Source organism: Hyaena hyaena, unplaced genomic scaffold (genome assembly GCF_003009895.1).
Source record: "Hyaena hyaena isolate Hyena2069 unplaced genomic scaffold, ASM300989v1 scaffold_155, whole genome shotgun sequence".
NCBI lineage: Eukaryota > Metazoa > Chordata > Mammalia > Carnivora > Hyaenidae > Hyaena > Hyaena hyaena.
This window is the reverse complement of record NW_024080787.1, coordinates 1,564,185-1,576,981: the sequence shown is the minus strand read 5'-3', so window position 1 is coordinate 1,576,981 and position 12,797 is coordinate 1,564,185. Positions and strand designations below refer to the sequence as shown.

Here is a 12,797-nt window from a genome sequence, read left to right as displayed (position 1 = left end):
TGTGCCTATGGACACCGACAACTTGGTCTGTGGCTCCCACTGTAGAACCAAAATATAGCATCTTGGAGGGAGTAGGAGAGGCTGACACAGCGGCTCTCAACTCGTCTATCCCTCCATCTTTGGGGGAGAGGCAGAAAGAGACATACAGACCCACAGATACATCCCTGCAGGAACTTGAGGTCTAGCCTGTGATATTTCACTTCTCTGAACCAAATTCTTCCTTTCTGAAGTGAAACTAGACCAGCAGTACAGTAGATGGACCGCAGGATGGGCTCGATTAGCCTCCTGGACTCACGTCCCTTTGCATCTCCTCTCACTAAGGGGTGGAGTCTGTCTCTTTTCACCTTGAATCTGGGGACTAGCTGACAGAATGTGGTGGAAACGAGGTCACACCAGTTCCGAGGTTCACTTCTCTTGCAGGATCACAGTCCCCACCTGGACCCCAAGCCTGACCAGCTTCCTGGAGGATGAGGCACCAGGTGGAGCCAGCCCATCTGCCGTGGCCACCCCAGGCCAGCCCCCAGTGGGCCCATGAGCTGACTGCAGGCCAACCCATAAGCCCAGCTGAAATCACTGATCCCCGCCCACATCAAGAGAATCCCCTAGCTGGCCCAAGAATCATGAAAAATAATTATTCTTCCACAAGAAGCAATAACTGCAATAACTGGTTGCTGTTTTCAGCTGCCAAGTTTTGCCCTGGTTATGCAGCAGTGGGTAACTACTAGGTTATACCATGTCTCAGTCTGCTCAAGCTGCTATGACAAATACCGTACACTGTGCGGCTTAAAAGCAACACACATCTATTTCTCACTGTTCTGGAGGGTGGAAGTCCAAGGCCAAGGCGCCGGCAAATCCAATTCTCGGTGAGGTCTCACTTCTTGGCTTGTAGACAGCTGCCAGATTGCTGTGTGTTTACAGGGAGACTGTGCGAAGAGGGTGCTCTTCTTTCCATGTAAAGCGCTAATCCCATCACGAGGGAACTACCCACATGACCACATTGAAACCTAATCAAACCAAATGCCCTACCTCCTAATACCATCACATGGCTGGCGGGGCCCGGGGGTTTTAGGACTTCAGTACAGGAATCTTGGGGAGACATATTCAGTTCATAATGTGCATGAATCCATCTGAGGACCTGCTGAGAGCGCATCCCCCATCCTAAAATATCTGCTAAACACAGTGTAATATACATCCATGGGGCAGGATGGGGAGGGGGCTGCCAGGCACTTCCTGGAGACCCTCTGGGGCCACGGGTTACAAACTCGGATACTGACAGGGCTGGCAGGCCACAGGAGGGGGTGATGAGCTGGTGAAGGCAGGCCCAGACGGGGACTGTGGATTCTCAGCTCTGGAAAGATGTTGCCCTGGAAAGGCGCTGGCGGGGGCTGCTGGCTTGGCCTCTTTTAAAAAGAAACCAGGGGCACCTGGGTGACTCAAGCAGTTAAGCATCTGACTTCGGCTCAGGTCATGATCTCACTGTTTGTGGGTTTGAGCCCTGCATTAGGCTCTGTGCTGACAGCGTGGAGCCTGCTTTGAATTCTGTCTTCCTCTCTCTGTTCCTCCCCTGCGTGCACACTGTCTTTTTCTCTCTCTCTCAAAACTAAATAAACAGATTAATAAAAAGAAACCAGAAATCTGAAGTTGTTAATCTCTTGACTTTTATATGCTGGTAACTATTAAAACACAGTGTGGACCAAACCTTTTCCTTTCAAAATGTGGTCCAGACACCCACAGCCTCCACAGGGCTTCACCCGAGCTCGTTAGAGATTCAGACTCCCGTCTCCCACCTTGGGCCAGAATCGGCGCTTGGACATCTCCGGGTGACTCGTGTGCACCATTAAGTGAGAAGCCCTGGATTAAGCAAATAGATCAGGGAACTCGAAGTACTTGGGGAAGCCTTTTCATAACCCGATTCAGGTGAAATAGCCCCACGTGACAAGACCTAGGAACAACCAGAAGTCCACAATTCAGGATTCAGACGTCACCCGGGCGCTTCTTTTATTACATCAATTTATTCAAGTGATAGAAAAACTCTCTTGGTGGCTGGATGCCAAAATAGAAAGCTTGTAAACATGATTTCATCCCCTGTCCCCTCCAAGGAGCTTCCTATGATAGGAAATAGAATTCTAATTGGCAAATTCCACAATGAGGTCTGTGGAAAAGGATCCCGTGATGTGGCCATCGTCTCTTTAATCCACCCCTGCCCAGCGGGACTGGCTGGACCCTGACACTCGGTCATGGTGCGGTCACGGTGAGTTCCATCGCTAGCGGCTCCTGCTTCAGGAGGCCGGAGGCCCTTTGGCAGCGGAGCAGGCCTCACGGGCAGCAGACGGAGGCAGGCAGGGCAGGAGGCAGTTTCTCTGGGCAGCACTGTATTGCTAGGGTTGCATGGGTCACGGCAGGTGACCCAGTGAGGGCCCAGGGTCAGGTGAGGGGCTGAGACACAGGTGCTATCAGAAGCTTGGCTTGGCACCAGGGCTGAGATCTCCCAGATGGTCAGAGGCCTTGGAACTTCCCTTGCGGAAGCCAGACCGTATCGAAATGAGCCTTCAGAGCAGGCCGCGACGGGCAGCTGGCGGCTTCAGTCCTTGAAGGGGTTGTGGGCATCACCGTGCTGCTCCTTCTCCCCGGCCAGGAGCTCCCCATTCATCTCCTGCAGTGGGTGGTAAACGTAGGCCCCATCCAGATGCCGGCTCCGCTCTGCTCTTGAACCAAGGAGCAAGGACACGTTCACCACCGTGCTGATCAGCAGGAGGAAAACTAGGGCCAGGGTGAGGGCCAGCCAGGTGGTCCTGGGTGCAGAAGAGAAAGCCAGAACGGGCGGTTGCTGGGGGAGTGCGTGAGGGGTTTCCCTCCTCCTCCACCAGAAGACAGGCACAGAGTCGGGGCCCTCCAGGGACTGTCTAGGAGCCAAATGGGCCTGGCAGAGCCAGGGGCACATTCCAAACACAGGCTCCAGCAGTGACAGTCACCACATGGGACGCAGGCCAGCACTGCCACATCCTGATATTGAAAAATAATTTTTTAACATCAATGTTACTGATTTTCAGACGATGCTAATAAATCTTAAAAATTTTAAATTATGCAGGCCGAACAAAATACAGTTGGGGACCTAATTGATGCAACTACCAAGTCTGGTCTCGTCCCAGAAACCTCACAGCAGACAGGGTGGGGAGAAAAGCACCCTCGTGTGGAGCTGGCAAGGTCTTCTAATGGTCCCTGCATCCCTTCATGTGACCTCTGGCAAAGCCCTCCATGCAAACAGACACCAGCAAGCTGCTGGGAGTCATGGTCGTCAGACCCCTATGACTCCCCTTCCCTAGCCGGCAGGTGCCAATGGATTCGATGTCTACACTGGGGAGGAAGAGCTCAGTCTCACATCTGAGGAGCCTGAACTTAAGACGGAGGCCTAAGTTTTTTTTTTCAGGTGCGGCTCTGGCCTTTCAGAGCCTCACCCCAGACTCACCAGGTCAGGACCTCCAAGGGGGACCTGGGATCTGCATTACTGATGAGACTGTCCCATACAGGACAGTGCCAGGAGCTTTTCATTCAAACCCACAGTTGATTCCCACCTCCAAGGTGGGCGGGGCTGGGCCGGCACCCGGGGTTGGGTCATGAGGTGAGAACTACTTTTGGGAAGTTCTCAAAGCAGGGTCTCCACAGCAGGAGCATTAGCATCATCTGGGATAGCACTGGGGATGCATATTCTCGGGCTCCGCCTGAGGCTTACTAAAGCAAAAACTTCAGAGAGAGAATCCAGCAATTTCTCTGAATACACCCTCCTGGAGTTCACGTTTGAGACCCACTGCACTAGACCACAGGGATAAAGCCCACCATAAGGAGTGCAGGGAGGTGCCTGAGAAAGTACGTGAATGCTTCAGGGCTTCGTGCTTCTGTACCAGGAGCTGAGACAACAGCTCTTGAGTCTCACAGCCAGGGAGAGGAACCCCACACCCTGCCCCACTCAACTCCAGCTGGGGTGGTGCCTGGGGTCCTTCTCACCATTTCCCAGGAGCACTTCAGTGACTGTGAGCATCAGCTGTGACTCTCTGTGTTCACAATGGAAAACGTCACCTGGATGCCCAGTGGCCACCTACTAGCCTTGCCTAGTCCCTGAGCAGAGGCCATACCTCACAGGTGGAGGGAGGGGGGATTCCTCCCACCCCCACCCCAAGTCCCACCGAATCTCCTACCCGGTGAGAAGGGAGAGTTCTCCTGTCCTCAGGGTGGCCTCTGATGGCCGGAGACACTGCTTCACTGTAAGACACCAGGGAGAGGCTGAGAGGCTGGGAGGGGAGGGCTCTGCCCCCTCTGGCCCCCGGGGCTCTGGGAGGAGCCACACCTTGGGAGAGGATGCTGTTAAGGGCTGGCGCCTGGGCCAGGCTGCAGCTGCCAGTCTGGGGGTCACACGGACACTGGTGCTCACACTCGCAACGCCTCTGGCAGCCGGGCCCGTGCCAGCCGAGGGGACACTCTGTGGAGAGGAGGCAGAAGTGGGGGAGGCCTGGGTGGCAGGGCCTCTCTCTGCACTGACAGGATGAAGCACAAGTGCTCCCCAGAACCACCCCCCAGACTAGACCCTGGAGGTGGTCGGGGGTGGCACTTCCTCCCGGGCCGACCTGGGGCCCATCTAGCTTACCCTGCTCACAGGCGTGTCCAGTGAAGCCAGGAGGACAGGTGCAGGTCCCCCCAACTGGGTCACAGGCGGCTCCATTCTGACACTGGCACTTCATGACACAGTCCTCCCCAAAGGAGCCGTTGCTGCAGGCTGGGGGGGGGGGAGGAGGGGGGGGATCTTTTTAAAGTCCAGCCCTGCCTTTGCTAGGCTGGGGGCCGACAAGACTGCAGACAGATCTCAGTCACCCCAAGGGGCCCTGTAGGCTCATATATTCTTCCAACAGAAAGCTACGGAGAATTCTACCTCCAGGCAGGCCCTGCGGCTGTGCACTCATGGAGATTCGTGTCTACTGGGCAGGTGGCCAGTGAGACAGAAAGCAGAGGTGGAAGTACAAGCGACGACAAGCGCAGGAGGGATGGGGCCAAGTGCCGCAGCAGGTCCCTGAGGGAGTGGGACGGGCAAGCCCCTGAGGGGCAGGGCATGTAAGCTGGGGCTTCCAGGAGCAGAGCTGGGTCAGCGAGTGGGGGAGGGGCTGGAGCACCCTGGCGGGTCTGGCTGAGGAGCTCATTTCTTCCACTAACTCAGAAGAAAGCCCTGAAGGATTTCAAACTGTAGGTGGATGCAGTGGGTTGAACTATGTCCAACCCTAGGTGGGCCCTAAATCCAATGACCCGGGGTCCATGTAAGGAAGTGGACAGACAGACACAGGGAGAAAGCGGTGCGAAGAAGGAAGCAGACTTGGCCGCAAGCCAGGGAATGCCTGGAGCCACGGGGAACTGGAGGGGGCAGGAAGGAGGCTCCCCTCGACCTTTCAGAGGCAGTGCAGGCCCTGCAGACACCACGATTTTCACAGCTGCGGCCTCCTGAACTGTGAGAGAATAAATTTCTGTTGTTCTAAGCCATCCAGTTTGGGGAGTTTGTTGTGGCCGCCACAGGACATTAACGCAGTGATTTAGTCAGGCGAGAGCAAGAAACAGGAGGCCTGATAAGATTGGCTGCCACGCGTGCCCTCGCCCCACGTGTCCAGGGCTGGGGAGGCAAGTGGCCTTGTAGCTTTTACCTTCACTGCAGTTGGACCCCGTCCATCCGGCTTCACAGCGGCAGCCAGCTGCCAAGACAAGACCAAGGCGGCCAGGTAAGGGCCCAGGCAGGGCCAGGGCAGCAAGAGCTGGGAGCCCCGGTCACAGCTGCCTCCCCAGAGACCCCACTCACTCTCGGTGCAAAGCCCGTGCTGGCTGCAGTTGGAGGGGCCACAGTCCAGCTTGTCGCAGGCAGCGCCCACCCAGAGGTGCCCCGTGCACTGGCAGCGCCCCTCCACACAGGTCCCATGGCCGCTGCAGTCGGGCGGCTGGCAGTGGGGCTCGTGCAAACACACCACGGTAGACACGCGGCGGGGACAGCGCCACATGTTGTCCTGGCTGCAGGGGGACATGGCGTGTGAAGAGAGGCAATGGCGAGCCCCAGCTACCCCCTCATCCCCTACTACAGCCTCCGAGGGCTGCTAATCTCTCCACTGCCCCTTTTCCAGTCATTTATAGGTTCACCGCCCCCCCCCCCCAACAATCTCTTCCAACCCCAGGGCTTTTTTTTTTTTTCAATTTTTATTTATTTCTAGGAGAGAGAGAGAGAGACAGCATGAGCAGGGGAGGGTCAGAGAGAGAGGGAGATACAGACTCTGAAATAGGCTCCAGGCTCTGAGCTGGCAGTCAGCACAGAGCCCGATGCGGGGCTCGAACCCACGAACCGCAAGATTATGACCTAAGCGAAAGTCGGATGCTTAACCGACTAAGCCACCCAGGCGCCCCTCCAACCCCAGGGCTTTTACATATGCTGTTCTCTCTGCCCAGAAGGATCTCCCAGCCCGGCCTTGCCACCTCCTCAACCTTTAGATTTCAACTCAGGTTCCATTATGCTCAGAGAGGTCTTTCCTGACCTATCAATCCCCTTTCGCTGGCATGGGTGGTACTCATACACTATGTATGATTCAACACTCTTCTGGTAAGCAGAGAGAATAAGGGATCTCAGCTCTTACCGCTCACTGCTGAATCCTCAGGGCCTGGCACATAGTAGGTCCCCAATATTTGCTGAATGAGACAGCTGGGGACAGGCCTGGACTTAGACTTCAAGAAGGGGGCTCTGGTATGCTTACCAGTGATCTGATGGGTAACTGGCCAAGGTCCCGTTGAGCACAAAGGTGGCAGAGCCCCCTCCATCCAGGTTGATGGCATTGACCACGTCCTGTTTCAGCAAAAACTCTGCCATCTCCCACAGGTTAATGCTGCAGTAAAAGAGCGTTAATGCTGACCATGTCCACCAGTTTAACCGGTCTTACTTTCCAGTGTGAACAGCATCACACCTGCTATGGCAGACAAATTTCTAAATGGGCTCCCCCCAATAATGTCCTGTCTTAATTCCTGGAAGCTCTGAATATAATGAGAGATCACTCCCACAACTGTGTTATCTTACACGGCTCTGCTGTCTGCCAGTAGGGACACTGTCCTGGATTATCTGGGTGGGCTCAATGGGATCACAAGAGCTCTTACAAGCATACCTTTCCCTGGCTGGTGGCAGAAGGTGAAGCGAGAGATTTTGGAAATACAAAGGGGATGAAGGGACTGGACACATCTTTGCTGGGGTGAAGATGGGGAGGGTACGTGCGTGCAAAGGAATGTGGGCAGCCTGAAGGAGCTGAAGGTCTCTTGGCTGACAACCAGCAAGGAAATAGAGACTTCAGTCCTACAGCCACAAGGAATTACATTCTGCCAACAACGCAAATGAGCTGGGAAGAGGATTCTTTAGCTGAAGCTCCAGAGGCGAGCCCTGCTTGGCAAACAGCTTGAGTTTGTCCACGGGATACCTTAAACACAGAACCCAGTTGAGCCCTCCAGCCTTCTGACCTACAGAATTGTGATCTAACAAATAGGGGCTATTTGTGCTTATGTGTTACTCAGCAATAACAGACGAATACACTCTCTTCACAAAGAAACTGTGGCTCAGAGAGGCTGAACGGCTTGTCTGTGGCCACAGAGCTGGTGGATGGCAGAGCTGGAACAGAGGTCTTCTCCCTGCTAACTTCATAATTCCTTCCTATTACCCCATCTGGAGCTCAGGAGAGAGGAGGCCTAAGTTGGGGAGATGGAGAGGCAGAGTGCAGAGGACGAGGAGTTCTCAGAAGCGGGGCAGACACAGGGACTCTTTTTTGTACGGGAAGGCAGGGGACCGATGGATGTGAACATCCCCAGGGAACAGGTGGGAATCAGAAGGGCAGCTGTCAGTGGGCTGAAGTTCCTCAAAGCCGGACTCAGCCCAGGCCTGGCATTCCCAGTTTCCGGCACTCACCCCCGCTGCTCCGTCTGCCCGTCTGCGTGGAAGAGCACCAGCTGCCCCTTCCTGTCATGTCCCACTGCTGTCCTCGCTGACATCACATTCACAAATTTGCTAAAAGAACCTACAAGAGAAGAAGTCTGGCTGATCACCTGACTCTTTGGGGAAGCCTCCTGGGCTCTGGCTGTAGCTTCTGCCAGTCCGATGCCGTTCTGCACCATTTCACTTAGATCCGTATTCTCCCTGCCTCCCGTCTGTACCCCACTCAGTCACCACATGTAGCCAGAATGCTCTTCTCAGGCATAATTTTTTTTTTTTTTTAACATTTGTTCATTTTTTGAAAGACAGAGAGAGACGGTATGAGCAGGAGAAGGACAGAGAGAGAGGGAGACACAGAATCCCAAGTAGGCTCCAGGCTCTGAGCTGTCAGCACAGAGCCTAACGTGGGGCTTGAATTCACTAGATGTGAGATCATGACCTGAGCTGAAGTCACTCAACTGACTGAGCCACTCACGTGCCCCTTCTCAGGTGTAAAATAAGTGATATCAGCCTCAAGGGAAAAACCCTCTAATGGCTTCTACTGTTTTCAGCACAAATATCCAAGGCCCCGGCCTGCTTCTCTCACCTCATCTCTGGGGGCTCTCTTCTCACCACCCTGCAGCCACTTTCTGCTTTAGGGCTTCTGCACCTTCTGTTCCCTCTGGCTGGACTGTGCTTCCCCTCAGCTCTTCCTGTAGTTTGCTATTTCCAATCTAGGGCACCTCCTCAGTGAGGCCTGCCCTGAGTGCTCAGTCTAAAACAGCCCATCTCCACATCAGGGCCATAGCATCCCCTCCCACCTCAGTATTCCACATCTTGGTGCTTCTCAAATTGGAGTGTCCATCAGAATCACCCAGGAGGCTTGTTAAAACACACAGGTTTGGGCCTCAGGCCCAGGAACTCAGGATTCTGATTCACAGCTCCTTTCCTCTACCTATCCCCCTTCCCCCAACTTTATTTTTCTTCCTCAGCACTCACCACTTCCTTTCATCTTCCTTTCAATAGAAAGAAAGCACTTACCACTTCCTTTCATCTTAATTTCAATAGAAAAGAAGCACTTACCACTTCCTGTCACTATCTATTTCCTTTCTTAAGTATTCCCCAAGAGCAGGGACCTTATTTATCATAATCGCCATGGATACCTTGTACCTAGAATAGTACTTGCTCAAAGACTTAAGAACAGCCTCCCACACCAGCTCAGTGGTCCAGGTTCTCAACAAGGCTGTGCCACACCCTGACCGCAAACCTGTCTCCTGCGTCTCATCACACTCGGCTGCCTGGCTCTCATTGATGTAGACACTTCCATTGCGTATCAGCCATACGACCCCACTCAGCAACTGCACAAATGGATTCTCAGTGTCCAGCACCTCCTCTTCAGACAAGTACCTGGACGCAGAAAAGGCAAGATATTCACTTACCAGCAGGGACAGCTGCGGTTAGTAGGGGTCCCACCACCCTTCCCTCCTCGGCTTGGCTGCCTGATTCCTCCTCGTTTCCCAGGAACCATCCTGGTCCTTAGTGCAGTCCTTGTAAATAGTCTACGCATCCCAGTTAACACTTCATCTAATATAAACTACCATTCTCAGCAGATCTCAAGTTCATCCTACAGCCTTTAATCTCCTAGGTCATCACTCTGGCCAAAATACCACCTGATGACTACTGACAATCCTTAATTAGCCTCTTGCTTCTAATCTGGTCCCTCCAACTTAAGTCTGTAGCCAGGGTTAGAGCAAGTTATTAAAGCACCAAAGTCAGTCCTTTCATCCTCTGATACTTTGCTTCTTCCTTCAGTCCCTCACACACCAACCCTCTATGTACCTCGGAGCCTTAGCATTTGCTGTTCCTTCTGACAGCAGTGGTCTGCCTCCAGTTCTGACTTTGACTAACTTGTGATTAATCTTCAGATCGCAATTCAGAGGTCACCTTCTCAGGCCTTTCCTGTTCACCCTCCCTAAAATCCATACTCTACTTACATCGGTTTACCCTGTTCCTGGCTTCTTCACATATAAGCAATCTAAGTTTATCTTAATTATTCCCCTGGCTTTTGTTTATTTTTCCCAGTCATGGCAGAAGTCAGTGAAGACAAAGACTGTCTGTTCACTGCTATATCCCCAGCGTGCAGCACACTGCCTGCCACAAAGCAAGCGCTCAGTGACGCGGGAGAGATGAACAAACCCTGCAAGAGTATCTATTCCCGTTCACAGAATGGACACGGAGGCTCAGCTTTGTTAGATGACCTGAAACAGCACCAGGGCTACAACCCAAATCTCAGGTCCTCTGCCCTCGACAGTCCCAAGAAGGCTCCCTGCTTTCTCACCCGGTGACCAGGGTCCCGTCGCGGCGGATCCCGAACTGCGCGTTCTGCAGCCCCCCGGCGCTGCTCACCGGGCGCCCGGCGCTCACCACGTTCCCCAGGCACTCGCCTGTGTCCATGCGGAAGAAGCCGCCGTTCTGGGCGACGCTGCAGCCGGCCGCCCGCGCCGTCTCCTCCACGGTGGCGCGGCGCCTCGAAGCGCAGCCGCCGGACCCGCCGGGCTCCAGCACCGAGAAGGTTCGCAGCGGCTCTGCTGCCCGCGTCAGATGGCCAGCCACAGCGCGGTCCGCGAAGTGGGAAACGAAGGTGCGCACGGCCGGGCCGCGGGGGCTGGGGGTCGCCGGGGCGGGCGGCCAGCTCTCGTGCTCGCGGCGGCCGGCGCGCACCCTTGCGCAGTCCCGGGCGAAGCGCGCGCGCGCGTGGGAGTAGGGCAGCAGCAAGTCGTCGTCGCGGGAGGTCCTGTGGGGACAGGGCGGCCGTGAGCTCGGGGGGCTCAGCGGCGCAGTCCTCCCGAACCAGGCTCACCCCTCGGGGGCTGTACTCACCCCGCGCCGAGGCTGCCGGTCGCCTCCCGGAGGAAGCCGAGCGGCGCAAAGAGGAAGACAAGCCAGCGACCCATGGAGGCCGCCATGTTGGACCCGGGCCTCCAATCACGTGGGGCGACCCCACGTGACTCAAGACTTTCGGTGGCGACTTTCAGCTGGGACAGAGTAGTTTAGGCTCCTTTGGATATCGCGAGATCTGGTCCTATAATTTACTCTTTCTTTTTCAGAAGGGGCGTGGCACTCATGGTGGAGGGAAAATTCATGTTTACGTAATTTCGAACCCACCAGAGGTTGCAAGAGCAACGTAAAGAACTCCAATAAGCCTCTGCTTATCTTTTTTTTTTTTTTAATGTTTATTTCTGAGAGAGAGAAGCGTGAGCAGGGGAGGGTCGGAGAGAGAGGGATACACAGAATCTGAAGCAGGTTCCAGGCTCTGAGCTGTTAGCACAGAGTCCGATGCGGGGCTCGAACCCGCGAACCGTGAAATCATAACCTGAGCCGAAGTCGGACACTTAACCGACTGAGACACCCAGAGGCCCCAAGCCTTTGCTTATCTTTACCAGTTGTTAACTTTTGTCTCATTTGGTTTATCGTGTCAAGTTTATTCCTCTACTTACCGCCCCCGCTACCGAACACTTGGCAACCAAGTTGCAGGCGTCTTTTACTAACAAGAACATCTTCTTACCTAACCAAATTAGGACATTACATACTGATAGTTTGTGAACTAATCCACTGTTCAGGTTCAAGTTTTTCCAATTTTCTGTATAATGTCCTTATTTCCCCCACATCCAGGGGCTAATCCAGGAGCTGCATTTAGTTGTCCTGTCTCTTTAGTCTCCCTGATTCTGGAACAGTTTCTCAGGCTTGGTCTTATATAACCTTGACATTTTGGAAGAGGACAGGCGAGTTGCGTTGAGAACGTAATTAGCAGAAATCTTTGTTTAAAAATTGAGAATTTCTTTTTTGAGGGGAGCCTCAGTGGGTTAAGTGTCCGACTTCTGTTCAGGTCATGATCTCTCATTTCCTGAGTTCAAGTCCTGCATCTGGCTCTGTGCTGACAGTTCAGAGCCTGGAGCCTGCTTCACATTTTTGTCTCCCTCTCTCTCTGGTCTTCCCTCACTCTCTCTCCCTCAAGAATAAACACTTTTTAAAAATTTGTTTTAAAAGAATTTCTTTTTTTAAGTATATATTCGAGAGAGAGAGAGAGAGAGAGAGAGAGAACATGAGGAGGGGAAGGAGAGAGAGAGAGAGAGAAAAATCCAAAGCAGGCTCCGAGCTAAGCCTGAAATCAAGAGGCAGACACTCAACTGACTGAGCCACTTAGGTGCACCTAAATATTAAGAATTTTAAGATGGTGACAGCAGAGTGTGAAAGCAAGCAGGGGACCCATCCTTGTGCAGTCCCTCTGTACCTGCATAGGTAATGAGTCTGTGAAGTTGGCCAGTTATTTTACTTCAAGCTTCCTTTGACAGAAGACTTCTCTTCTGGCCTCTGGTCCAGGGCAGTGACCAGAGTTAGTGGTCTTTTGGTACCAGTGTAATGCATGGGCCATCTTGGAGACAGCACGAGTCGAGTTAGTTTGGGTGCCACAGGTACTCAGGGCCATACCAGCCACCAGCCTGTTTTAGTCCACAGTCAGCATTGTTAATGTTTGAACTCAGATTCCTCTTTGAGCCACTGCCCCCTAAAGCCAGTTAGGGTCAGTGTACTGGGTTGGATAGTGTTCTCCCAAATTCACATCTTTCCCAGAACTTCGGAATGTGATCTTTGGAAACAGGATCTTTGCAGATGTAATTCTTTAAGATGAAGTCATAGTGGAATGGGGTGGGCCCTAAATCCAGTCTGATTGGTATCCCTGTAAGAAGAGAAGACACACACACAGAGACATGCACAGAGGAAAGAAAGCCATGTGAAGAAAGAGGCAGAGACTGTGCTGATACAACTATAAGCCAAAGAG

The 12,797-nt window shown here is 53.5% G+C and overlaps 1 protein-coding gene across 1 annotated transcript; it reads right to left on the bottom strand.

Moving 5' to 3' along the window:
- Positions 1-1,991: 1,991 nt before the first annotated feature.
- NAGPA (N-acetylglucosamine-1-phosphodiester alpha-N-acetylglucosaminidase) lies at positions 1,992-10,960 on the bottom strand. The gene is made up of 11 exons (XM_039239343.1): positions 10,841-10,960; positions 10,299-10,754; positions 9,228-9,367; positions 7,958-8,066; positions 6,768-6,896; positions 5,831-6,036; positions 5,679-5,726; positions 4,640-4,768; positions 4,343-4,474; positions 4,194-4,257; positions 1,992-2,792 (listed from the first exon to the last, which is right to left on the bottom strand). The coding sequence occupies exons 1-11, from the start codon at positions 10,924-10,926 to the stop codon at positions 2,582-2,584; spliced, it is 1,710 nt and encodes a 569-aa protein (XP_039095274.1). The 5' UTR covers positions 10,927-10,960; the 3' UTR covers positions 1,992-2,581.
- Positions 10,961-12,797: the final 1,837 nt, after the last annotated feature.